The sequence below is a fragment of the Purpureocillium lilacinum genome, assembly GCF_023168085.1.
Source record: "Purpureocillium lilacinum CBS 284.36 DNA, scaffold_1, whole genome shotgun sequence".
Lineage (NCBI taxonomy): Eukaryota > Fungi > Ascomycota > Sordariomycetes > Hypocreales > Ophiocordycipitaceae > Purpureocillium > Purpureocillium lilacinum.
Genome location: NW_027072111.1, coordinates 5,152,136 through 5,178,584, shown reverse-complemented (window position 1 = coordinate 5,178,584; position 26,449 = coordinate 5,152,136). Strand labels below are relative to the sequence as shown.

Sequence of the window (26,449 nt, the reverse complement as noted above, 5' to 3'; positions counted from 1 at the left end):
GCAGAGTGAATGAAGTTGATGCTGGGCGCTCACGTGAACTCTCGCTCGCTCTCAGGCAGTCTGTGGTACGTCACGTACAAGTACCTATCATGTAATTACTGACATTAGTACTAAGGTATTGCGTTGCCAAGTTTGGTCGTCTCCTGGATCGGTTTACACACGTGACTTGGCGCCAGTTCCGTGACTGATCGAGCCGTGGCGGCTGGCGACGAGTCACGTCCTCAGCCGACCCAACCTTTCTATCGCACACGCTGCCGTGGCAATGTGATATGATTCTTGCTGTGCCTCTTGTGCCCTTTCATATCCTGGCTTAGTCTGCGCTGCATCGGTTGGCTGTGCCGCCATGTTCCCGCTAGAGCGTCATGTCTGACCTTGAAGCACATTCTGAACCAGACAACCACATCCCGCCGTCGAAGCGGAAGCGGTCTCCGCAAGAACAGCACCGCGATGGGGAGCCACCGGCGCGGGAGAAACACCCAGAGGGCAGCAAACGCGCGAAAGGACAGCCGAAAGAGAAGAATGATGCCAAGCCTGGCGGGCGCAAGGCTGGCTTGAAGCGTGAGCCTAGCGACCTGGTCAGTTGCGTCATTGACTGGCCGCCGTCGTTCAAGTCTCTCGAGAAGACGCACCGCGCCCTCAACTTAGTCTTCACGTTCTGCTGCACGCGGAAGCACCTAGCTACGACCTTCGATACCATCAGGCCCGCTGTCGAGACCCACCTGGGGAGGCCGCTGACGATCGAAGAGGTCGCGCTGGTTGTGGCTTTGCGGCCCGAAGGCATTAGTTTTGCGTACGTCGACGAGCTCATGCTGCAGCTCGATGTCAAGGGCTCGGAGAGGGATGACACTTTCAAGCCGTCGAAATCTGGCAGGTCCCAGGCGCCGGCGCACGATGCGTCCGTCGGAGGTTGGACCGGTAGTGAGTCCCTCGAGGAGCACCACAAACGCAGTTCAGCTCCAGGCGGTAGAGAGGTACTTTTTTTTGAGTTCATCGACGGGGACCTCAAACGTCAAGTTCAGGACAAAAAGACGGGCGAGCCAACGCGGCCTAGCCGGAAACTGCGCGAGGAGGAGCTGAAAATGCCCGTCTATGGCCAGAAGCAAATGACCGACTTGATCGAGAGGCGAAACCAGAGGTTTGCCAACGCAGTCAACATCTTCATAAATACTTGCGCCGAGAACAACCTCGACCCGGACCTCGCGCTTGAGGAGCGGGCACAAGCCTTTGTTCCAAAGCCATCTCCCAAAAAAGACGAAATTATTGAGCAGGCGCCCAGCTCAATACCCGAAAGCATCCCCAAGGAGCGCAAGAGCATTCCCGAAATCGTCCAGGAACTGAAAGACAGTCCATGGTACACTGGCCAGGTTGTTCCCGACGGGCATCGCGTGTTCGAGCCGCAACAACCAATCTACGGCGACCTCAATTTTCTGCTCAGCCAGGACTTGGTGAACGCGCTGTACAACGCCAAAGGCATCGCTCAGTTTTTCGCCCATCAAGCGGAGGCGCTCAACGGTCTTCATGATGGCCACAATGTCGTCGTGGCCACCTCGACGAGCTCCGGCAAGTCTTTAATCTACCAGCTCCCGATCCTGCATGCTCTTGAGGAGGACTACAACTCACGAGCAATGTACATCTTCCCTACGAAAGCGCTGGCCCAAGACCAGAAGCGTAGCCTCAAAGAGATGTTGGCATACATGCCCGGGCTGGAGACTACGGTCGTCGAGACTTTTGATGGTGACACACCCATGGGCGAGCGGAACGCGATTCGTGAAGAGGCGAGGATCATTTTCACGAATCCCGACATGCTTCACGTCACGATACTTCCCCAGGAGGAGCGATGGCGCACATTCCTCAAAAATCTCAAGTTCGTGGTTGGTGAGTAGGCTCGTCTAGCTTCCCCCGCGTCACCTCTGGGTCTGACAACACCATCTGCAGTTGACGAGCTTCACTATTACAACGGCCAGATGGGCTCTCATGTTGCATTCATCATGCGGAGACTAAGGCGTGTCTGTGCCGCCGTGGGGAACCGACGGGTCAAATTCATCTCGTGCTCTGCCACTGTGGCGAATCCTGAAGAACACTTTAGGACCATCTTCGGTATCGACAACGTGCGACTCATTGACTACGACGGCTCGCCGTCTGGCCGCAAAGAGTTTCTGTGCTGGAACACCCCCTTCAAAGATCCGGGCGATCCTGCCAGCGGGCGTGGCAGCGCCAAGTTTGAATGCGCTCGACTCTTTTGCGCCCTCCTGCTGCGAGGCGTTCGCATCATTGCTTTCTGTCGCGTCCGGGCGCAATGCGAAGTGTTGGTCAACGCCATCAAGCAGGAGCTTGAGTATCTGGGCCGCCCAGAGTGCACCAATCTCGTCATGGGCTATCGCGGCGGGTACACTGCGCCCGACCGTCGACGCATTGAATCGGAGATGTTCGAAGGGAAACTACTAGGAATAGTGGCGACAACGGCACTGGAGCTGGGAATCGACATCGGAACCCTTGACTGCGTTTTGACCTGGGGCTTTCCGTATACCATTGCCAACCTACGGCAGCAGAGTGGCCGGGCCGGCCGCCGCAACAAGGACTCCTTGTCGATTCTGCTTGGAGACTGCTTTCCGACGGACCAGCATTACATGCAGAATCCAGATGAGCTTTTCACGAAACCCAACTGCGAGCTTCGCGTTGACCTACAAAATATGCTGGTGAGGGAAGGACACATTCAGTGTGCTGCGTATGAGATGCCGATCCGGCCGGCGCAGGATTCTCAATTCTTTGGCGACGACCTTCCGACAATCTGCAAAGAGAGGCTACTCAAGGACGACATGGGCTTTTATCATTGCCACGACCGCTTTCGGCCCAATCCGGCACGCTTCGTCGCGATCCGCGACACCGAGGACGATCACTTCGCCATCATCGACATCACGCACGGCAGAAATGTGGTACTGGAGGAACTGGAGGCGTCGAGGGCGACGTTTACAATCTACGACGGCGCCATATTCCTCCATCAGGGCAACACTTACCTGGTTCGGGACTTTGTTCCGGACAAGCTCATGGCCAAAGTGGAGAGGGTCAAGGTGGACTGGACGACAACGCAGCGCGACTTCACCGACATTGACCCGACGGAGACGGAGGCGATACGCAGGATACCTTCGTCGCTGTCGCAGGCTTATTACGGCACGATCAAGATACAACAAAACGTGTTCGGGTACTTCAAGGTGGACAAGAAGGGGCGAGTGTTGGACGCCGTGCAAGTGGACAACCCGCCGGTGATACGATACAGCAAGGGCATGTGGTTGGACGTGCCCAAGAAGGCACTTGACATCCTCGAGTCGCGGCGGCTTCATTCGGCGGCTGGGATCCACGCGGCGGAGCACGCTATCATGAGCCTGCTCCCGACGTTTGTCATTAGTATGCCTGAGGACGTGCGGACCGAGTGCAAGGTGGCTCTCAAGGAGTTCGCCAAGAAGGAAACGCAGAGGAAGCGGCCAGCGAGACTGACGTTTTACGACGCCAAGGGAGGCGCCAACGGGTCAGGCATCAGCACCAAGGCGTTCGACCACATCGACCACCTGCTGAAGATGGCGCTGCAGCGGGTAGAGGGCTGCCACTGCGAACGGGGCTGCATCGAGTGCGTGGCGTCGGAGATGTGCAAGGAGTCCAACGAGGTGATGAGCAAGGCCGGTTGCCGGGTGGTGCTGCGAAGCCTGCTGAACCTCGATATTGACGTGGAGGAACTGCCGTTGGGCCCTGAAGACTTTATGCCGACGGGCATCGAGACGGTGGTTCTCGCGCAGCCGGTACCGGCGGGCGGCCAAGGGCGGCGGCCAGGACCCCCTGGGCATGGCGAGCGCGAGAGGAAAGCGGCGGCCGAGAAGAAGGAGAAGGAGGAGATGATGGGAGGCTTTGAGCGATGGGCTGACGGCTGACGGCTCACAAAGGGTGTGTGCCATGGAAGAGGAGGACGTGGCATGAGGCCATGCGGGTTTGTGAAGCTGGATGCTGCCGTGCCCGGCTTTGGTCAGCAATTGAATTCAACATGCGAGTCCATTCGTCTGTAACACTCTTGACTTGATCCGTGAGACGGCGGCCTCCAGCACCTCAAACGCGCGATCCACATTTTGCCAAGCCACCGGCCGTCAGCGGATGAACTGCGGAGAGGTTAATGATTGCGAAGCACTAGTGATAGCCTGTACGTGGCAGCAGACGAAATGCAGGTGAGTGAGTAATAAGTGAAATCGTTTCACCGAGTAGCAGTACTTCGTACATGTTGTGTACGTAGTACGAGTGCATGCCGGGATGGGACGGATTGGGGCGCCAAGGTTCCAACGTCGCGGGCCGCCGCCGTCTTGGCAGGGTCCCGAGTCTGGTTCAGGTGCGTAGTAGGGACGACTGCTCGTAGATTTCTGACTGCGCATACTCCGTATATGCGCTGCCACTGCCATTGCTGGTGACACAATACTAACAAGTGTCTTGTTGCCTCACGGCCATGGATGGCGCAGGCCGCGGCGGCACCCGACAAACAGCAAGACGGGGCGAGCGTGCACTGGGCACATGCGCTGGCGCGTTCGGCTGTTTTACCACCAACAGTACAGTAATGAAAGGCCATGACGACGAGGGCTTTTGCGCGGCGCCCTGCTTCCTCGTGTCTCGTCGCGCTAGCGGACAAGCTTAGATGAAAAGGCCCGCCGGCCGGTGACATCAGCCTGCAGTCTTTGCCTGCCTGCCATTGGCGATTGCCGTGCAGCTGCGCCGTCGAGGGAGCGCAGGGGCCTGTCCTTGCCCTTCAGCTGTTCCCTCGCCAGATTGCTGAGCTTGCGTTTGAGCCATGCTCTCTGCGGAGAGTGTCGTGGCATCTGTTGGTGGATTGACACTGCAGAATTGGTAGTGTAGTAACCTACTAGGTACGTGCATGTACGAAGGTACGTTTGTACAGTACATCGTAAAGTTGCAGGAAGGTGCGGACCGGGGAACCTCCTGCCCTCTTGCCCTCTCGCACCACTCGGCCAAGGGCCTGTCCCCCCTCCCGGTCCCTGCCCGACCTGCTGGGCTCCCGTAGGTAGTCTTCATCTTGCATCGACATCGACTCGTCAACCAACGCGCCACGTCTGGCCATCCCGCCGGCGCCAATACCAACGCCAGCGCCAACACCAACACAACAGACGACCTGGGATCCCCAACCCCTGCCGCCATGCTGCCGAGCCAGCCAGGGAATGGCCTCGTCCCCAGGCCCGCACATCTCCCAGCTCTTGTTTTGGGTGGTGCCAAGGTAGCCATGCAGCAGAGCAGGGCCCTGCCGAGAACCTGGACTGGGACACCCACCATGCAACCCACAGCCCAGCCACGACGATCGTCAATGGGCTCGACTGCAACGCGTGCCGGCGAGTACTTCGTGCACATCTATAGCCCAGGCGCACCAAGTACCGTACCCTAAAAAATGTGACACACTCGCGCCCGCACGCCGCCCGAGCAGACCGCCGTTTCTGCGATTGTTGCGCTCCGTCGTCTTGCACGCGCCGTGAGGTGGTCCGCGTCGGATTCGTCGCCTCGTCTTGTGTGCCGCCGTCGTCTTCGCCGTCGTCACCGTTGCCCTTTCCTCGCTCGCAGTACCAGTTCCCGGCCCGACACCCGCCTAGCCCTTGCCGTTGCGTCCCGGGCCGCCTGCTTCCCTCACCCGGCCATCGACGTGGGCTGTTGGGCTCCGCCGGCGACAAGCCTTCACTCAAGCATCAACCGTCATCGTCGACCGTAACACGGCGGCCGTCGAGCCCAATTCCTTTCCGGCGAGCCGCGATACCGCAGAGGAGAGACACGGCACGACGCTGAGCAGCACCCCACGACCACCTGCCATCATGGCGGCTGGCCTTCCGCCGCCCTCGCCCAGTCGCAGCCGTAGTCGCAGGTCGCGCGGACACCGCGACGATGACATCCGGACGGCACGCCGCGCAGCCACCCTCCCAGCTCCCACCACCTACAACGAGTACAAGGTCAACAGGCCTCGCGATGGCGGCGAGAGGAAATCCAAGTCCAGGTTTCTCAGTGTGAAGCCCGCCGGCGAGAGTGGCCGTCGCGGCTTTCATCCTTGGCACTTTATCCGCATCGGCTTCCGGTCGGCCAGCAAGGCCAGTGCCGTTTGCAATGTCCTCTGGCCCGTCGTCCCGGCCGCTCTGGCCGTGAGATGTGAGTACAGGTCTGCCGTCGTGCCGCGACTCTAGACGTGTGCGAACGCAGCGAGAACCTCGTTCGTTGACAAGGCCTCGCAGATACCTTGCCGGAACGCCACATCCTTACCTTCATCCTCGCCTACATCGCCATGGTTCCCTGCGCAAACCTAATTGGCTTCGCCGGTCAGGAGTTTGCCCGGAAAGTGCCTCACGTTGCCGGTGTGCTCGTCGAAACTACGTGAGTCTCTCTGAATCCCTCCCCGCATACAGAACTGCCGTGGCTGACCGACGCCTCGCCTTGCTCCTGGCTCTCCAGCTGCGGATCCGTCGTTGAAATCATTCTTTTCATGGTTCTGCTGCGCTCCGACCTCTTCTACGTCATCAAAGCCGCCATCCTCGGCTCCATTCTCGCCACTATGCTTCTCTGTCTGGGTCTCTGCTTCTTCGTCGGAGGCTTACACCGGGAAGAGCAGACCTTCAGTGACGCCATCAGTGAAGCCGGGAGCGGCTTGCTGCTTACCGCGTAAGTTCTTGACTCTCATGAGATACCATGTCTTTGCCATGGTTCACTTTGAAACTGACACGACGGCATTACAAGTGGCGTTGTTCTTGGCGTTCCTACCTTCTTCCGCGTTAGCATGGCTGTCGAACCGACTCAGGCTGGGCTGGAGCCGGATTCACGAGTGCTCGGTATCTCTCGCGTAATCTCCGTCCTGCTCATCATCTCGTACTGCGTCTTCGTCTTCTTCCAGGCGCGTACTCACCACGGCATCTACGATGCGGTGTTCGAACACGATGAGCATCATGATCGCGACAAGAACAAGGACCTGGCCAAGGACAAACTCACCATGACAGAGTGCATCATTGCCCTGGCCATCTCGATAGCTCTGGCCACGCTCATTGCCATCATGCTCATCCAGCAGATCGAGTTCGTCATTGAGGATGGCCACGTCTCGGATGCCTTCATGGGCCTGATCCTCGTCCCGCTCGTCGAGAAGTTTGCAGAGCACCTGACGGCTATTGACGAGGCGTGGGACAACCAGACCAATTTCGCGCTTTCGCACGTACTGGGTGCCACGCTACAGACGGCACTCTTCAATGCGCCGCTCACGGTCATTGTGGGCTGGGGATTGAACAAGGGCATGAACCTGGATTTTGATCTCTTCAACCTTGTCATGCTGATCCTGTCCATACTCACCGTCGGCCGCTTCCTCCAGGACCAGAAGAGCAACTACCTGGAGGGCTTCCTGCTGGTGATTCTCTATGTTGCCATAGCCGTCTCTGCGTTCCACACTCCGGATCCGCCGGGGCATGGCAGCAACGCAGGGCACAGTGAAGGAGGGAGCGCCGAGGGAGGCCATTAACTTGATGATACAGCCCGTGAGGGAGCAGCAACGTCAGCGGAGGAGTCACTGGTGCAGAGCGCCTCGGAGCTGCGTGGATTTTGAGCACAAGACCGAAAGCATCACTGAAAGGGCATATACGGCATGTTCATGGTATGATAGACATTGCGGGACTCGGCGTCATATTGGATGCGGGCGCGAGGCAGAACTTTCTGTACTTGAAGTGGAGCTATAATACACGCTGAACAACGTCGCGGTACTGGAATACACTGCATGTTTGCGGCCATGTTTGATTACTATTTCGTTGAGCGACAGCCGCATCAACCATGTCATTCATTCGTTACGCTGTGCAATGTCTATCCAATGTGTGTATATGCCCCCGTGCCCATTTTCCTTTGTCTCGCTTCATTACTTACAGTAGTGGTATCGTGCGACAGTCTTGCCCCAAAAAAAAAATAACACTTCTCACTAGAAGAAGAGAATGTCGTCCTCTGCCCAGCCCAAGCTTGTGAGGATCTCGTGAACACTTTTCTCCATGGCCTCAGGCCCGCAGATGAGCACCATGTCTCGCCCCGGCGCTTCGCACGGGCCTATCTCGGCCTCGACGAGGGCTCTGTCCATGCGGCCCCTGCGGCCAGTCCACGTATCCGAAGGCTGCGTCAGGGTGTGAACCAGCCGACAGCGGTGCTTGGCCGAGTCGAGGAAGGCGTCGAGCTGCACGCGGCACAAGATGTCCTCCTCGACCCTGTTGCCGTCGAGCAGGACGCACTCGGTGGGATCCTGGACATCCTTGCTCAAGGCCCGGAGCACCTGGAAGATGGGCGTGACGCCAGAGCCGCCGCACACCATGTTGAAGCGGCGCACGCTGCGCTGCTTCCCGCCCACGCTGCAGAGCCCGTTGCCGAGGTACTCGAACTTGCCCACGGGGCCCTTGAAGTCGACGAAGTGGCCCACGGGAAGGGCGTCGAGGGCCTGCGTCATCTTGCCGCCCTTGCGCTCGGGCGTATCGTAGTAGACCTTGATGAGCACGTCTAGGATGCCCTTGTCGGTGCCTTCGGATACGGGCGTGTATGCCCGGATGATGGCCTCTCGAGTGGCCGGGTCGCGCAACCGCATCATTAGGTGCTGGCCGACCGGCAGACCAATCTGCTGGTCCTCGTGGTCGAGCTTGAAGCGGAACACTTTGCTGTCCGCCGAGACTCTGATCTTGTCCTGCAGGACGGCCTTCGTCCAGGCCTTGGGATCGAGGAACACGCCCCGCGAGGGGTCCGTCTCTTCGACTTCTCCTGAGAGCGTGGCCAGTGCGTCCTTGTCCAGCGTCCCAACGTGGTAGTCGGGCATCATTGCCTTTGCATTTTCGCTGTCTGGACGGGTGTCAAGCGTTAGTTCTCTTGCGCACACCACGGGGACTAATGGATATAGGGGACGTACGGATAGTGACGAACTCCTCGGTGGCGTCTTGTCCGGCAGCTCCAAAAATTGAAGCAGCACCGCCTGGGTGGCCTTCCAGGAACGGCGTACCGTCGTATACGTGACCGTTTACGACAAACCACGGCTCTGCGTCACCCCCATGTTGCTTCAACTCGTCCAAGGTGATGAGTCTGTCCACCTTGGGATTGGTCATGCAAATCTCCTTGGCCGGCTCCTCCTCAATGGCATCCTCGTCCTCGCCGGATACCTTTTCGCCCCAAAAGCCGTTGGTCAGATTGCCTCCCGACTTCTTGACTCGGTCCATCCACCCGCCTGGTATGAGAGCCGGCTGTGTCGGGTGCTCGAACCTCAGGGAATTTCCCTCCTTGTGGATGACGACGCGGAACCAGGGGTTGTTCATCATGCCGAGAACACTCCAGTACATGTCTCGCGGCTGAACCATTAGCCCCTCGTCCATGGCACGAACCATAATGTCTTGAGCGTCCTCAAGCTCCGTCATGGCGATGTCGAGCTCCCAGAAGCACCAGCAAAACGACGTTTCTCGCCACCACATGTCCAGCCGCCCGCCGTAGAGCGTCTCCCCTTCAGGAGCCAGCCGGTACTCATCCTCCGGGTACCGCACGTCGGCTAGCCTCCACGACTTGCCCTTGTCGAGAGTCACCTCCATTCGGGTAATGCGTCGACCGCCGCCCCCGTACGCATACCCCCGTACTTTGTACGTGTCGACGCCGCTTGCTAGAGAGACTGTCTCGTCGTGTGCCGGGTAGCAAATGGCGCTGTTGGCGTTCAGATCGTAAATAGCGTAGCTCTCGTCCTTCCATGTCTCTGGCAAGTCCGCGCTGGCCTCTGGAGTTATGGAGGTGGGCAGTACTCGGTTGTCGTAAATATGGTACCAGTTGTCGCTGGGCTCTGCCGTGACAATTATGCGCTTCAGCCACTTGACGCTACGGCCGCCGATCTGACCCGGGATGACGACGCGTACGGGCTTGCCGTGGTCGGGATGAAGAACGCTGCCGTTCATCTTATGGGCCACAAGGATGCCCTTGTTCACGTCCCTGCACCAGTTGAGCTTGACTGACGTGCCGTAGTAGCCGTTGGGCAGCTTGTCAGCGCCCTCAAAGCACACGTATTTGGCGCCTCTCTTTGGCAGGGCCCGAGCGATGAGGTCGCCGATGGGCACCCCAGTCCACAACGCCGTGGACAGGCCGGCCGGACCCCATGAGAAGCCTTTGGACTTGCGGACGAGGTTCTGCTCCTTGCGTCTGTTTCCGGCACAGACCAGGGTGACAGGGTATGTGACCTGCTCATAATTGTCGATGAGGTCTCTCACGCTGATGGTGAAGGGTTTGGCGACCATGCCCTCGACGGTGAAGGTCCAGTCGTATATGTCCTGGTCGTCACACTTTGGGACGGGTCCGTGGTTACGTACGTAGTGGAGGTCTTCGCTGGTGAGAAAACCCTCGTCGTATAAGTCGCTCAAGGGGGGCTCGACGTTGAAAGGGTGTACACCGGTAAGACGAATGAGCCTCGGGTCTCTCTCGACGTGGCTGTCGGGGGTCTTGAGGTCCTCGACCAGGACCTGTTTCACGCCGTTTGCTGGCGGTAGGGGGTAATCTGAGTGGCTTTCGGAAGCGTTCCCGGGCGCCAAGGATGAAGAGGTTGAAAATAATGAGGATGAAGAAGAAGACAGTGAGGGTAGGGTCGACTCCAAGGAGAAGGAGAGTGCCAATGATGCAAGCGAAGTGTATGACCCGTCAAAGCTGCCTCTCCTGGAGGGCTTTGCGGTACTCGGAGGGCTAGGGGGGAACTGGAAATGCTTCCACGAAGCATTTCCAGTCGCCTTTGCAGGATCGTAGGCCATCGCGAAGGCTTAGTATTGTACCGTAGACGGGGTCTGGTAAGAGTCTGGCCGACGATGACGAGGCCCACGGAGGGAAGAGACGGGCCGTAATGAGGGAGCTCCGTGTTCATGCACAGCAAGCACTCTTACAGTTCCGCAACGTACAGTGCCTGATACAAAAACTTGGGGTTGCGACGCAAGGCCCTCCGGAGCGATACTACTACGTATATAAGTTACGTGGCGTTTGTTGCCGAAGCGGCTGCACACGAGCAGCATTCCGCAGGCGGCAGAGCTCTACTCGGGCGTCGCAAGCCGGCCACTCGGCGCGAAGCGGTCGTGAGCGGATTGAAGGCTTCCGCGGAGGCTACTGATAGCTGGTTCGGGAGTGGCGCGACTCGTTTGAGGGCCCAGATAAGGAGTCTAACATCTCAGCGGAGATGCGCCGTTCGAGACTAGGGGGGTCGAATACCGCACGGATTGCTCGTACGGGGCCCAGGATAGCACAGGCGGCCGTGACAGTGCAGTAGATCTCACAGGGAAGTCCACCAGACGGGCAAATTCCGGGGATCCTTTGATGCCATCGCCGGGTCACCGGGCAATACGGGCCGCGGAATACTACCGGAGGGGCCCTTGCCGTGAGGGCGAGCGGACAGTTTGCGAGACATGGGGAGGTCTGGAACCGGGCCCCGACTCAGCATGTTGACACACGATGCTACTTTGTGCTGGTTGGTATCGCCTGTGTCGGAGGCGACGATCTTGATGGCAAGACCACCGCGGCAAGGTCCGCCCGGTGGCGATGTCTTCCGCGATGCCGTGGGAGCATCCCTCTCCTATACGTAGCTTGGGGGCTGCCACACGTGAAGGCCCTGTCTGGCGATTCGGGTCGAGTCGCTCGTGACAGGGCACAGCCCTCTTCCTCTCGAATCAAATGGATCATTGATTCGAGGCCAATGGCAACGTCGAGAATGCAGGCGGTCTTATCATGGGAAGACGGGGGAAGATAAGCAGGCCGAGAGATGTGCGAGCAGGACGGGATTTGTGGCGCTGGGCCAACGGGAGCCTTATCAGAGCCAATGCGTCGTTTGTTCGGGACATCCCCGCCATCCCTGCCCATCGGTGCCAGTGCCGACCAACAGGGGAGATTCCTGCAGCCTTTTCGCGTGTTGGGGGGGGGGCTCGGAATGTCCCGCCGCAATGCGCCACATCCAAACCCGGGTGTGCCTGACGAGCGTGTGGATGTGAGCAGCCGCGGTGACGGCGCACTTGGCACTTGTGAGATGCTCTTGCGCTGTTCTGTACCTATAAAGGGACGGACGCCCTCGGGAACAGACGCGGCAAAGCTTTGCAGCAGGCGGCTGGCTTCGAGCTGGCTCGCGGGCCGCATGAGGCGCAACACTGTATCTTGCTGTTCTGTGCTTTTCGACTGCCGCGGTACGGGGTTAGTGCACGCCCAACCCAAGAGCACGTCGACTGTGAGGCAGGGAGTGGATGAGGACATGGAGGAGACTCCAGACCTGCAATTGTCGAGGCTCTGCATGGAAGGCTGGCGGCCCACCGCCTCGCGTCCTAGAGCTGTTCGGCGTCCGGTCTGCAGTAGGTTCACTCGACGAAGCCGGCCGGTTGGTGGGAAGGTATTATGTACCAAGTGCAAAGTGGTCGCTTCGACTCTCAACGCCCTGCCGCAGCAGAACAAGTCGTCAAGTCTCTGGCAGCGGCAGCGGCAGCGGCGGCAGCAGTCGGAATGGCGCTGCGCCGAAGCCAGGAAGCCGTGGTTTGCCAATGTGAAGGCGCATGCCTGAACAACAAGAGTTGCGCCTTCAGGGTTTCAAATGGTCGAGGCGCAGTGAGTCCGTGCTCGCCTGTTCCTTCCTCACATGACCTGGCAAGCGCACCCATGAAGAGGTCAGTCCGGACTTCGGACCGCTACCGTTCAGCAGCCGGAAAGCTGAAGAGTTCATTACCTACGGGTCAGCTTGCGACGCAGGCCAAGGTTGCATGCAATGGGTGGAACCGAACTTATATTGTACGGAGTTTTTGATATCTGTATCAAGCAGTTCGACGTCATTGCCGACTTGGTATTATTAACTTGGGATTATGGCGAGCGTACACGAACAAAGCGGTGTTCCATGTGCTGGTCAGTGGCGTTGAGGCATCGCTCCAGGGCTCGAGTAGGCGCTCCACTGCCCGTAGCCCACTGGGCCCCTCCACGGTTCTTCCCCCAGCGCGCGAGGTTCAATTGGAGGCTTGACACTGCTATACAGTACCTGCTAGATATCTTAGTACATATAGTAGCTCCGCGGTGTGCTAGTCTCGAAGACGTATTCCATCCACCGGTAGATGTAGGTCCTTGAGCTTCAGGCTCTTCAAGCACAACCTGGAACCCCCCCCTCCACTTTCGCTTTCCGCCCGCTGGCAAGCCCTTCCAGCAGCGGGCAGGTTTACCCCACGCCAACGCCGTCCCGCCGGCCGCCTCCACCTGCTGCCCCTACGGCGACGGCTGCGGGCTGCTGCTGCTGCTCTGCTCCGTCCGGACTCCGACTTTTGACCTCGCAACCGCACCCGCACTTGGCTGCCGGAAAGAGTTCCATCATCGTCAAAGCACCACCCGCACCGCCAACCGCGCACCCTCGGTCACTGGCCCGCACGCCCCGTGCTGCCGCAAAGCAACCATCCGCACCGATGCTGGCTCATCTCGCCCGACCGCAATACCATTTCCTGGGCCAGTACATCCCCTAGCGGCCCGGCGCCCGATGTGACGAAGCACTCGAATTCCTTCACCACCACCCACCACCCGTCCGCTCTCTCAGCAGACGGCCCGCGCTGCCGTCATGGATCGCGCACGGAAGCGTGAGTCGCCCGTCGCTTCTCCTCACGCCTTTGTCGACGCTGACCCCCCTGCCTCTAGGCGAACTTCGCGCACTCAACGAGAGAGCCTGGAGCGGCGAAAAAGGTAATCACCCCCGTTCCTCCAGTGCGCCATGCTCTGCTTGCGCACATGCTCATCTCCACCTAGATGTCTTCCCCGTCAGCGGCTCGCTCGACTCCTCTCTCAAGAAGAACACGGCCTTCATCAAGAGACTGCGTACCGCCGTCACCGCCGCCACGCTGCCCACCTTCCTCCAGGAGATCCGCACCCTGAGCCTGCACAAGTATCTGTCCGAGATCATCTCGGCATGCTATGAGGGCCTCTGCAAGCTCAAGTCTCCAGGTGAAATCGACGCCGGTGTCGAAATTGTCAGCGCCCTCCACCAGCGCTTCGGTCCGGCCGAATTCACGGAATACCTCGCCTGGCTGCTCGGCAAGGGCATGGCCACTCCCGACAAGAGCTTTCTCAAGACACTGTCCCCAGAGGCTCGTGAGAAGGAGGAAAAGGAGCGCATCACCCGACAGCGGGCGCTGCTGCGCGTCATCACCGAGCTCTGGCTCGTGGCCGTTCTGAGAACACTCGACGATGCGACCAAGCCCGATGACACAACCAAGGGCGCCGCTGGTAAGGTTCCAGAGCTCAAAGTGAGGAGCGGTGCCGGCAAGGCAACTGGCGGTGCCGAGCCTTTTCCCCTCGAAGTGCTCAAGGACCTCTTGGGCTACGACCGCGAACACGCCAACCTGCCTCTGCTTGTCGTCTTCGTCAAGGCCTTCAGCTGGGACATTCTCGGGGTCAAGGCTGCAGGCGCTGATGGCCGCAAGACAGTCGAGGAAGATGGCATGGCCAGTACATTGAGCGCAGGCCGCTCTCAGGACGCCGACGGGAACACCGAGGCGAACGCGAGCGACCAGCCTCTGACCCCCCCGGACCTCGCCGACCGCTTTCGATCCGTTCTGAAGCGATACTTCGACGACGTCACAGCTCACATTGTTCGCGATCAAAAATCAATCCAGTCTCAAGCCCGGCGCAACGCTGAAGCCTACGTCAAGTCGGGCGAGGTCTTTGAAGACCGCCAGGCCAGCTACGAGAAGCTTGTCAAGGCACAGGACCGGCTGGTTTCGAACGCACAGGTCGTAGCCGACGCCATCGGTGCCGAGATGCCTGATTTGAAAGATGCAGAGGATCCTCTTGCAACGTCAAGCGGCTCTATTGGCTTGGTCAAGACGGGTGATTACCTTCGCTCCATGGCCGACGGTCCAGGCATCTGGGCAGACGAAGATGAACGGCGGTTCTACGAAAATCTTGTAGATCTCAAAGGCAAGGTCCCGCCTATCCTTCTCGAGGATGGCAAGAAGAAGAAATCGGATGGCGATGATCAAGTCGGCAGGAAGGTCGACCCGGCCGAAGGCTCTGACTCTACCAAGGCGGAAGTAAACGATGACCAGTCCACGGCGATCGCAAACAAGACGATTGGAGCGCAGGTAGATGCCTTGTTAGCCCGACTTCCGGAGCTCACGAACAAAGACGCCATCGACCAGACTGCTGTCGACTTTTGCTTTCTCAACTCCAAGGCGTCGCGCAACCGGCTGGTCAAGGCCCTGACCGAAGTACCCAAGGGTAGAAGCGACCTGCTTCCGTCTTGGTCCCGCCTTGTTGCTACCTTGGGCCGATATATGTCAGATGTTCCGAAGGGGCTGGTCGAGTACCTCGATGCCGAGTTTCGCAGCTTGCAACGCCGCAAGGACAAAGATTTTCTCGGCCAAGTGCGACTAAGCAATATCCGATATCTGGCAGAGCTTACCAAGTTTGGCGCTGTGCCTGAGCACGTTGTGTTCCACTGCCTGAAGGTTAGCCTCGACGACTTTTCGCGGATGAACATCGAGATCCTCTGCAATTTGATCGAAAACTGCGGCCGATATCTGCTCAAGAATCCGGATACCGCCCCACGAATGGCCAGCTTCCTCGAGACGCTGCAACGCAAGAAATCTGTTCAACACATCGGACAGCCGGAAAGGATGCTGATTGACAATGCCGTGTACTACGTTGACCCGCCGGAGCGGCCTGCCATTGAGCAGGAAGAGCGAACGCCAATGGAGCTCTTTGTTCGCAAGCTCGTCTACACAGACCTGACCAAGAGGAATTATGGCAAGGTTTTGAAGCAAATCAGGAGGCTTCATTGGGAAGAAGCCGATGTACGTGCATTCTGAGCTCGACGTGCCATACCTCGACAGCTAAGCTAACCACCACGGTGTCGTTAGGTCGTAGCAATCCTTGAAAAGGTCTTCTCGAAGCCGGGCAAGGTTAAGTACGGGAACATTCATCTCCTTGGCATCCTGCTAAGCGCCCTCCATCGCTACCACCCCGACTTCGTGGTCAAGGTTGTCGACAACGTGATTGAGTCCGTCAGTTTCGGCCTCGAGGTGAACGACTTCCGGTTTTTCCAGCGTCGCATCGCTGAAGTCAAGTACCTCGGAGAGCTTTACAACTACCGCATGCTGGAGCATCCTGTAATTTTTGACACGCTATACAAGATCATGACCTTTGGCTACGGTGAGCATTAACGTGAACTGCGTTCGTGGCTGGGCTGACACAAGCTCAGGAGGACCGCCCGTACCCGGTCGCTTCAACGCGTTTGATCCCCCAGACGACTTCTTCCGCATCCGCCTTGTCGCCACCGTTTTGGAGACATGCGGAATGTTCTTCAATCGTGGGGCTGCGGGGAAGAAGCTGGATTACTTTCTTTCCTTCTTTCAGGTATGTAGACGCGACGCCGCTGCCCCGGTTTAGCAAGACCTGACAGCGGCAAACAGTACTACGTGTTCACCAAGGCTTCACTTCCCATGGAAATTGAGTTCGTCGTACAAGATATTTTCGCGCTCACGCGGCCACAGTGGAAGATGGTCGCTGGTTTGGAGGAGGCGGCCAAGGCCTTCCAGCTTGCCATCGCCCAGGACCAGAAGACGGCAGGGGCAGACAAGCAAGCCGAGCCGGATGATGTGTCTAGCGGAGACTCATCGGACGACGACAACGGCGACGTCGACGAAGTCGAGCCGTACGGCGATGGGGAGGACGAGAGCGCCTCGGAGGAAGACGAGGTCGAAGTTGGCCACCCCTCCTCCCACTGGCGGATCTGGGTTTCGCAAGACTGACAAGCATCCTAGCAGGACGACGACGACGAATCTGTCCATGACAGCGACTTCAACGACGAGGCGATTGTGGTCACGCGGCAGGAGGAGACGGTCGACCCGGAGGACGACGCTGACTTCGAGCGGGAGTATGCCAAGATGATGGCCGAAAGCCTCGAGTCGCGCAAGTTTGAGCGCAAACCGCTCTTCGATGTGCCCCTTCCGGTTCGGCCGAAGAACCGCGAAGCCTCGGCGGCGGGCCCGCAGAGCGAGGAAGCGCCGCCTGCGAGCAGCAGCACCATGGCGTTTGCACTGCTAACCAAGAAGGGCAACCGCCAACAGGTTCGTGCAAGATTCATGGCCCGCTACGATAGATGGCTAATGCGGGAATAGACGCGGACGGTGGAACTTCCATCGGACTCGACGTTGGCGATTGCCATGAAGACGCAGCAACAGGCGGAAAAGGAAGAGCAGCAACGCATCAAGAATCTGGTCCTCAACTACGATCTCCAACAGAGCGAGGATCAAGAGCGTGAGTCGCCGGCGGATGGTGTTTGCTGTTTCCAGATGTATTGATTAACCCGTCGGATGCAGCTCACGAACGGCCGTCGACATTCTACCATAACCGAGTTGAACGGCCGAGTAAGGATCGTGGCCAGAGGGTTCGGAAACTGCAGCTGAGCGACGTCGACTGGTGAGACAAGGCAAGAATGGCGCGACTGACGCATACAAGACGCTTGGCCACGGTAAATAAATGGCTGGCGGAAGCCGTTGCCTCAGCCAGGGCGCAGCACCACCCCACTTTCCGGCGCAGGCCTGGCCTGACGGTACTCTTGCCGATGCGGACTTCGATTGCTCAGCGAGTATCACTACATAATATCTTGTTGTGGTGTTGGCTTGCTGAAAGCCCCGCAGAGCGGGTGCCACGTCACTGAGAGACTTGAAAGGCTGTCGGCGGACTGGGTGAGGAGCGCCGACCAAGAATGGCCGTTCCACCGAGCCTCGGTGGACGCTGAGAGACGGACGCACCGTGGGGCTATATATGCCGCGGGGCTGGGAGCCAATGGCCGGGACCCGAGCAGGGAGGCAAAGGCAGCGAGGCAGACTATTTTTAGTCGAGGACGGTGCCGACTGTGTTGGGGGACGGTTGCCGTTGCCGAACTGGCTGCGGGCCGGGGCCGTCCAACTGTCGCGGGCGCGGATGGTTGGGGGGAATGTTACCGCGCGTCCATACTACAAGTACAGAACAGTGCTGTAGGGTACGCAGTACGAAGTAGGTCCGTACAGTAGTAGCAAGTACCTTGCCTAGGATGGGCGATGCGGTTGTTTAGGATAGTGTCCGTGTTGTGTCATGCCGTCGGGTGTTGGCCGGTTGGCTTGGTTGGTGGATGATGGGCCGGGCCGGCGTGATGGCTGTGGGCCGGCCTGGCCCTTTGCGGCGACATTCACTTGTGCAAGCGAACGCAGATGCAATGCACCTGAAGTGCGTGCAGTACGTAGGTAGCCATGTGCAGGGGATGGGAGGTGAAGTGAGGAGGTTAGGTTACGTTACAGCCAAAGGGACCCCCGTCGCTGCCTGTGCTGCGCAGCACCGCACACTTGTTGCGTGAGTTAGTATGTACGTATCACCTCGGCTGATCGGTACCAAGTAGGTAACGGTAACTTACCTAGGTACGTCTCTGGATGCCTTCAATGCCTACTTCGTATACTGTACAGTACTGTACAGCAGGACAGCAGTCGGTTTCAGCACTGCCGGCCCAGCACCCGACTGCGACGACACCCGACACCGCTTAAGGGCTTCGGGCAGCCGCACTCTCCCCTTTCCCTTGCAGCGCAGCGCAGCAGAGCCCAGCCTCGTATGCGTTAGCAATCATGTAGCACTTCCTTCTGGCCGCCTCGTACTCCGTAATGTGTGAAACATGCATCCTGTGGTCGGGCACGTGGCAGCCAGCGGTCGCGACTTCCTCCCACGCCCAAGGCAAGGCAAAGGAGCTCGAAAAATCTGGCCGACCGAGTGCTGTGCCGTTGCCCTGCTCCATCCATACGTTAGGTGGTCCTTGCTGCACTGCCGGCGCTTTACAGGAAGCTCCCTATGCAGTGCTGTGCCTACCAAACCACCTCACCCGCATCTTCTCCTTGCACCTTCTCTCTCCTCGCCCGTCCCAGTCGTTTGCCCCCCCAAAACCCCCGAGCCCTGCCGCGCACGGGGACCGCCGCTGTTTCGCGGGCCTGTTGGCGGAGCACGGTGCAGCAGGCGCTGCGCACGACAAACGACAAGGGCCGAGCTCGAACCTCGTATTGGGCCCGTGCCCAAAGGACGTGTGCGACGCTGCGCGCGCGAGAGGGGGGGAGAAAATCGATATCCTTCCCCTTGTGGCAGTCTGTATGCGCCGTCCTGTCGATTTGCTCTTGCTCTCCTCGAGCCTCGGAAACGCACCTCTGCGGGCGCCGCTGCGCCGCCAGCTTCACCAGCGACCACCACCCTCACCACACGCCTCAGTCCAAGGTTTCGTGGTGCTGGCCGTCAGCGCCTCAGTTGCTTCACCATGGCGCTCTCCAGCGAATGGCCCGTAAAGGACGTAGGTTCTCCTCCGCCACGACTGTTTCCAGCCTCGTCGCTGCCATATGACGTCCCGGATCCTGACACGGCGCGTGCAGATTGTCTATACGTCCATTGTCGGCGTCGTCATGTTGATGGCCTGTCTTGAGTGGTTCCTCTGGCTCGCTGCTTTCATGTACTGTCTATACAAGGTCTTCCGAAAGGCCGAACATTGGTCTATACGTGTGCTCTGCTTCCTTGTCGGCCTTGCTTTCGCCCTGCTACGGTATGTTCTTCGCAGCGGCGGCCCCAGGAACCTTGGTGCCCAAGGCGAAGCTAATGTCCGGGTTGCAGCTTCATCTTCCTACCGATCATGGTAGTTACACTGCCGCTGCCGAGCCAGATCACCAAGATCTGGCCACCCGCCGTCGTCTCCTTCCTGCAGTGGTTCGCCTTCTGGAGCTTCGCGATCCTCCTGACCGTTCCGTGGCTCTTTTGCGTATACCAGCTCGTCACAAACCAACTCGGCCGCACAAAGCGCATCAAGCGCGTTCTCGACGATGTTACGGCCCCCAAAGTGGTCATTGTCATGCCGTGCTACCGCGAAGAGCCCGATGTCCTGGTAACGGCCATCAACTCCGTCGTCGACTGCGACTATCCGCCCGCCTGCATCCATGTTTTCCTCTCCTTCGACGGCGATCAAGTGGACGAGCTCTACCTCAGCACGTTGGAAAGGCTCGGCGTGCCTACGACCATGGGAACGTATCCTAGAAGTATTGACGTGACATACAAGGCTGCGCGCATCACCATTTCTCGCTTCCCCCACGGCGGCAAGCGCCACTGCCAGAAGTCGACCTTTAAGCTCATAGACAGGGTGTATGCCCAGTATTTGAAGAGGAACGACAACCTCTTCATCCTCTTCATCGATTCGGACTGCATCCTGGACAAGGTGTGTCTGCAGAACTTTGTCTACGACATGGAACTCAGCCCTGGCAACTCAAGGGACATGCTCGCCATGACGGGCATCATCACGTCAACGACTCGCAAGCACAGCATCATCACGCTACTTCAAGACATGGAGTACATACACGGGCAACTGTTCGAGCGCACCGTTGAATCCGGTTGCGGTTCCGTGACGTGTCTTCCCGGGGCGCTCACCATGCTCCGGTTCTCGGCCTTTAGGAGAATGGCCAAGTACTACTTTGCGGACAAGGCTGAGCAGTGTGATGACCTCTTCGACTTTGCCAAATGTCACCTGGGCGAGGACCGATGGCTCACACATCTCTTCATGATTGGCGCCAAGAAGCGCCATCAGATCCAGATGTGCACATCGGCCTTTTGCAAAACCGAGGCCGTGCAGACCTATCGCTCCCTGGTTAAGCAACGGCGCCGATGGTTCCTTGGCTTCATCACCAACGAAGTGTGCATGCTCACGGATTGGCGACTATGGAAGCGATACCCCACGCTCATCATCGTCCGCTTCATGCAAAACACGATCCGGACAACCGCTCTATTGTTCTTCATCATGGTGCTGGCCCTGCTTACGACGGTGGTCAAGGTGGACAACCTGCCCGTGGGCTTCATTGCCGTCTCGCTGGGTCTCAACTGGCTCCTCATGCTCTACTTTGGGGCGAAGTTGAGGCGGTTCAAGATCTGGCTGTACCCGCTCATGTTCGTGCTCAACCCGTTCTTCAACTGGTACTACATGGTTTATGGGATATTCACTGCGGGTCAGAGGACCTGGGGAGGGCCGAGGGCGGACGCTGCGGCGGCCGATACTAACACGACGGCGCGTGAGGCGGCCGAGCAGGCAGAGGCCCAGGGAGACGAGCTCAACGTGGTGCCCGAGTCGTTCAAGCCGGCACAGGAGGCGCGGAGAGCGGCCAGCAAACGGCTGCAGTCGTCGGGCAGCGGGCTGGGCCGCAAGGTCAGCGTGGTCAGGCCGCCGGACCAGATCGACGGCAAGTTCTCGGCCAGGCAGAAGATGGCGACGGGTGTGTACGCGTACACGGACGAGTCAGAGGCGAGCACCGGGCTCATGGGCGCGTCGTCGACGCAACTGTCGTATTGGACTGGCGACTGGCGCGACTCCCTCGACAGCCTCAACACGACTCGCACAGAAGAGAAGGCTCCGCACGTGGCGGTCGCGGTCGACAGATTCATGGGGGAAGAGGACCGTCGCAAATACGCGATTGCCCAGCAGGCGCAGCTCCATCGCCACGACGAAGATGTCGAGCTGGGATATTACTCTGTGCGCGAGCTGGAACCGGAGAGAGTGCCGCTGGCTCAGGAGCGTCGAGACTCTTCGGAGGTGGAATACGAAGATGTCACCAAGCAGAAGTAAAAAGCTTGTTACGAGTCACTGGGTATCTGTTGTTCAGATTAATGACGCCTTCGAGGTGTATGGTACGATACAGCGGCGTGGGTTGTTCAAGGACATGGCGTTATTTCCATCTGGTACAGTGTGTGTGGCTGCCCATCTGGCGGTGCGAGTTGGTATATCGATAGCTTGGGAGGGACCTTGGTGGCTGTTGAATCTTGTGGCATCATCATCATCGTCGTCGTCGTCGCCGCCGCCGCTGCCAATATTACACGCTGGCTTGCAATTGAAGTAATGAACGTAACTACGATGTCACCGGGGCACGTGGGATAGTCAACATCGGGGGCATGGCGATATGTGTCAGTAGGACATGACTACGTAGGACACGACTGAGGCCGCGACACAGGCGGCACAACGCAATTGAGGCTTTCTGCGGGCCGAAGCGAGTGGTGCACTGGCTGGTTCTATTATGTACTCGCTGGGGATCTGGCGGGAAGCAGGGCTGGCAAAACGAGTGAGGGCGACATGGTTGTATATCCCATGGGCGTAGTATGGAGGAACCACGGGACCAGCAACAGGGGATGGCCATATCACAAGCTGCTACTTCGTACGAAGTATAGACCGCCGTTTGACAGCTCCACGCCAAGCGCACGAGACGCAGGGCGCGGTCCTTGGCTGGCGGACTATCGACGATTGACGGGCCAGCGGTCCATGCCAGGCCGGCTCGTTGCGGATTCCATGACGAATTGCTTGCTCTGCACTGGGGGGGAGACGAGGAAAGGCCGCTTTTGGAAGTGGGCGGAAGGGCGGGAAAGCAAGCAGCGAGCAGGCTCTGGAAAATTCTGCGGCATTCTACGAAGCACAACTCTGCGAAGGGTCTCTTGGCAGCAAGCGCCGGGGTACCTCTGGCCGCGATGGCGGGGCACGGCCAGGGAGGTACCGTCTGGCGGTGGCGTCGCGGGTGGAGGTACAGCCCCGCCAGGTCTGCCCCGCGACGGCCGCAGGTACCCTTGCCGAGAAGTTCGTCTCGTGAACAGCAGGCGTCGGGCGCTGCCTGGGGCTGCGCTGTCCAGGTTCTTACAGGTTCCAGGTTCCCTCGCAGCTGCCGCAGCCCTTTTTATAGCGGGTTGTTTGCCAGCCCCGGCCGCCTGCCTTTTGGCCATCCAGCGCTGTAATTCCGAGCAATCCACCACCAGCAACTCGACCTAGGTTCTGACCTCACACACCGCCCACCAGCACCAGCACCAGCACCAGCAGCCCAGCCCAGCCCAGCCAGGCAGTGTGTGTCGCTACCCGCCCGCCCCCGCCCAACGCCCATCCATCCATCCACACATCCCTCCCCCTCCGTTGCCCGAGCTTGGCCTTGTTCGCACCCGACAGAGAATTTTTTGGCCCTACCATACAACCTTACATACTCTTCCCTCGCCCCGAGCATCTAGACGTCTGCTGCGTTCGTTGCATTTGCTCCTTCACGACCTCGACCGATCCATCGCCCGACGCCCCCCTTTTCCGTGCGCGCCGGCCGTTCTCCCAACGAACCCGTTCAGGACGTTTGACGAATCTACATCACCGGCCATCGCAGGGCAAGCCAGCGAGACAAGCAGCAACAATGAGTGTCGTGGGTATGGCTTCACCCCTCCCTCCCTTCCTCGCTCCCAGCATCGCGGCCCCCTATACCGCTCCTCCTCTTGCACCCCCCCGTTTGGAGGCCTACACGAGCCTTTGCTGACCATTGCGACCTTCAGGTGTCGATTTCGGAACCCTTAAGACCGTCATTGCCGTCGCCAGAAACCGCGGCGTCGACGTGGTGCGTACCGCAACTCCCCTTCTTTGCTGCCCCAAGCAGCGTTCTAACCATAACTCGCCTTTAGATCACCAATGAAGTTTCTAACCGAGCTACCCCGTACGTTCCCCCAGCCTCCCTGTCATCCCGCTCCCTCGGCCCTCAAGCTGACAAGGTCGACAACAGGTCTCTGGTAGGCTTCGGCCCCAAGTCGCGCTACATCGGCGAGGCCGCCAAGACGCAGGAGATTTCCAACCTCAAGAACACCATCAGCTGCCTCAAGCGCCTTGCTGGCCGCTCCTTCAACGACCCGGACGTCGCCATCGAGCAGCAATATGTCACCGCCCCCCTCGTCGACGTCAATGGCCAGGTCGGCGCCGAGATCTCGTATCTCGGCAACAAGGAGAAGTTCACGGCGACCCAGCTCGTTGCCATGTACCTGAGCAAGATCAAGCAGACTGCCGCTGCCGAGCTCAAGCTCCCCGTCTCCGACCTCTGCATGAGCGTCCCCCCTTGGTTCTCCGACGTTCAGCGCCGCGCGCTCCTCGACGCCTCTGAGATCGCCGGCCTCAAGCTCCTGCGCCTCATGAACGACAACACCGCCGCCGCTCTCGGCTGGGGCATCACCAAGCTTGACCTTCCCGGCCCCGAGGAGCGCCCCCGCCGCGTCGCCTTCGTCGACATTGGCCACAGCAACTACACCTGCTCCATTGTCGAGTTCAAGAAGGGCGAGCTTGCCGTCAAGGCCACCGCCTGGGACCGCAACTTCGGTGGCCGCGACTTCGACAAGGCTCTTGTCGACCACCTGGCCAAGGAGTTCAAGGGCAAGTACAAGGTCGATATCTACACCCACGGACGTGCCATGGCCCGCACCATCGCCGCCGCCGAGAAGACCAAGAAGATCCTGTCCGCCAATCAGCAGGCGCCCGTCAACATTGAGTCCCTCATGAACGATGTCGACGCTTCTGCCATGGTCACTCGCCAGGAGTTCGAGGCTATGATCGAGCCTCTGCTGAACCGAACCCACCACCCTCTCGAGCAGGCCCTTGCCCAGGCTAAGCTCACCAAGGACGACATCGACGTCATCGAGATTGTCGGTGGCGGCTCCCGCGTTCCTGCTCTGAAGGAGCGCATCCAGGAGTTCTTCGGAAAGCCCCTTTCCTTCACTATGAACGCCGACGAGGCCGTCGCTCGTGGCTGCGCCTTCAGCTGCGCCATTCTCTCCCCCGTCTTCCGAGTCCGTGACTTCGCTGTCCAGGACATCATCAGCTACCCCATCGAGTTCGCTTGGGAGAAGGCTCCCGATATCCCTGACGAGGACACGAGCCTCACCGTCTTCAACAAGGGCAACGTCCTGCCGTCCACCAAGATCCTCACCTTCTACCGCAAGCAGCCTTTCGACCTCGAGGCCCGATATGCCAAGCCCGAGGAGCTTCCCGGAAAGCAGAACCCCTGGATTGGCCGTTTCTCCGTCAAGGGCGTCAAGGCCGAGGGCAAGGATGAGTTCATGATCTGCAAGCTCAAGGCTCGCGTCAACATCCATGGCGTCCTCAATGTCGAGACCGGCTACTACGTCGAGGATCAGGAAGTTGAGGAGGAGGTCAGGGACGACGACAAGAAGGAAGAGGGCGACAAGAAGGACCCCGACGTAAGTTCCCACGCGAGCATCATCTCCCCATCTACAAGTGATGATGGCTGACATGTTGCCGCCTGCAGGCCATGGACACGGACAACAAGGACGACGCCCCCAAGAAGACCCGCAAGGTTAAGAAGCAGGTTCGCAAGGGCGACCTCCCTATTTCCAGCGGCACCGCTTCCCTGGATGCCAGCGCCAAGACGGCATTGACGGAGAAGGAGGCTGCCATGGTCATGGAAGACAAGCTGGTCGCCGACACCGAGGAGAAGAAGAACGAGCTGGAAGCCTACATCTACGACCTCCGGGCGAAGCTGGACGACCAGTACGCCGAGTTCACCAGCGAGGACGAGAAGTCGGCCATGAAGCAGAAGCTGGAAACCGCCGAGGTATGTGCCCGTCGTGCTGCGAATTCACTGATAGGATGCTAACAATGCCCGCTTAGGACTGGTTGTATGACGAGGGCGACGATGCCTCCAAGGGCGTCTACGTTGCGAAGCTGGAGGAGCTGCGTGCCATGGCTGGCCCTGTTGTCCAGCGTCACTTCGAGAAGGTCGAGGCCGAGCGCCGTGCCGTCCAGGAGCGCGTCGAGGCCGAGAAAGCTGCCAAAAGAGCCGCTGAGGAAGAGGCTCGCAAGGCTGCTGAGGCCGAGAAGGCAGCCCAGGGAGGTGACCAGGAGATGAAGGACGCCGCCGACGGAGCCCAAGCGGAGACCGACGAGGCTGGCAACCCGAATTAGAGAGTCAAGCGACCTTCGTTGGACGAGGGACAGGTCGGCGTGAGTCCGAAGAAGAATCGGCCGTGAGGGAAAGAAAAAGTAGGGGGCGGAGGAAGTACAAAAGTGAATGGCACGAAACCGCATAGAAACAGAGCGCCCAAGGAGTGGCGGCAAGTTGGAGGCGGCCGCGCTCTCCGCGCTGGGTGATGGATATCCTGTCGGAGTACGGGAATGGTTATGACGGGAATGTATGCACGCTAGACCAAGTTTCCTTTTTTACACGGGACGAAGACGTTGTTTGTTGTTGTGATTCTGGTTTTTCTCGGAGGACTGTTGCTTCGGCATGGGCTCCAACCAAACCGGACAAATAGATAATGGTGTTGACTGTAAAGCAAAGAACCCCTTTCACTTGATCAAGGCAATCAGGCGGCGACGGCGGCTCACGAGCAACAACTGGGTAGCCTTACAATTTTGTCTAAACCCGACAAAACGACATGATCATTCACAGTAAATACCAAGTGTTTTTTGGACCCCGTATCATGCTCTCTTCTCCCAATCGTCGTCGCCTCCCTAATTTTTCCAGTCTCTCATAGGAACAATGCACCGCAATCCCCGTCCATCAGCCTGTCCGTACCTCCGAGTAAGTCCAGGTGGGCATCGACATGCAATACAGCATTCCCCCATTGACCAGAGAGC

At 59.0% G+C, this 26,449-nt stretch overlaps 6 protein-coding genes across 6 annotated transcripts; 5 read left to right on the top strand and 1 right to left on the bottom strand.

Moving 5' to 3' along the window:
• Positions 1-362: 362 nt before the first annotated feature.
• PLICBS_001217 (uncharacterized protein) lies at positions 363-3,920 on the top strand (the record flags this gene model as incomplete). Its single annotated transcript, XM_018317731.1, has 2 exons — positions 363-1,875; positions 1,936-3,920. The coding sequence occupies 2 exons, from the start codon at positions 363-365 to the stop codon at positions 3,918-3,920; spliced, it is 3,498 nt and encodes a 1,165-aa protein (XP_018183256.1).
• Positions 3,921-5,843: 1,923 nt separating this feature from the next.
• On the top strand, positions 5,844-7,519 carry PLICBS_001216 (uncharacterized protein; the record flags this gene model as incomplete). The annotated part of the gene is made up of 4 exons (XM_018317732.1): positions 5,844-6,171; positions 6,255-6,393; positions 6,472-6,678; positions 6,754-7,519. 4 exons carry the CDS (start codon positions 5,844-5,846, stop codon positions 7,517-7,519), a joined length of 1,440 nt encoding a protein of 479 aa, XP_018183257.1.
• A 447-nt stretch (positions 7,520-7,966) lies between these two features.
• PLICBS_001215 (uncharacterized protein) lies at positions 7,967-10,790 on the bottom strand (the record flags this gene model as incomplete). The annotated part of the gene is made up of 2 exons (XM_018317733.1): positions 7,967-8,862; positions 8,930-10,790. The coding sequence occupies 2 exons, from the start codon at positions 10,788-10,790 to the stop codon at positions 7,967-7,969; spliced, it is 2,757 nt and encodes a 918-aa protein (XP_018183258.1).
• A 2,807-nt stretch (positions 10,791-13,597) lies between these two features.
• Positions 13,598-17,458, top strand: PLICBS_001214 (uncharacterized protein; the record flags this gene model as incomplete). Its single annotated transcript, XM_065599763.1, has 9 exons — positions 13,598-13,616; positions 13,675-13,719; positions 13,783-15,827; positions 15,894-16,185; positions 16,235-16,389; positions 16,446-16,736; positions 16,800-17,102; positions 17,154-17,292; positions 17,355-17,458. The coding sequence occupies 9 exons, from the start codon at positions 13,598-13,600 to the stop codon at positions 17,456-17,458; spliced, it is 3,393 nt and encodes a 1,130-aa protein (XP_065455835.1).
• Positions 17,459-19,306: 1,848 nt separating this feature from the next.
• Positions 19,307-21,643, top strand: PLICBS_001213 (uncharacterized protein; the record flags this gene model as incomplete). The annotated part of the gene is made up of 3 exons (XM_018317735.1): positions 19,307-19,339; positions 19,419-19,585; positions 19,654-21,643. 3 exons carry the CDS (start codon positions 19,307-19,309, stop codon positions 21,641-21,643), a joined length of 2,190 nt encoding a protein of 729 aa, XP_018183260.1.
• A 1,585-nt stretch (positions 21,644-23,228) lies between these two features.
• On the top strand, positions 23,229-25,774 carry PLICBS_001212 (adenyl-nucleotide exchange factor sse1; the record flags this gene model as incomplete). The annotated part of the gene is made up of 5 exons (XM_018317736.1): positions 23,229-23,241; positions 23,365-23,426; positions 23,491-25,050; positions 25,119-25,424; positions 25,481-25,774. The coding sequence occupies 5 exons, from the start codon at positions 23,229-23,231 to the stop codon at positions 25,772-25,774; spliced, it is 2,235 nt and encodes a 744-aa protein (XP_018183261.1).
• Between the last annotated feature and the right edge of the window lie 675 nt (positions 25,775-26,449).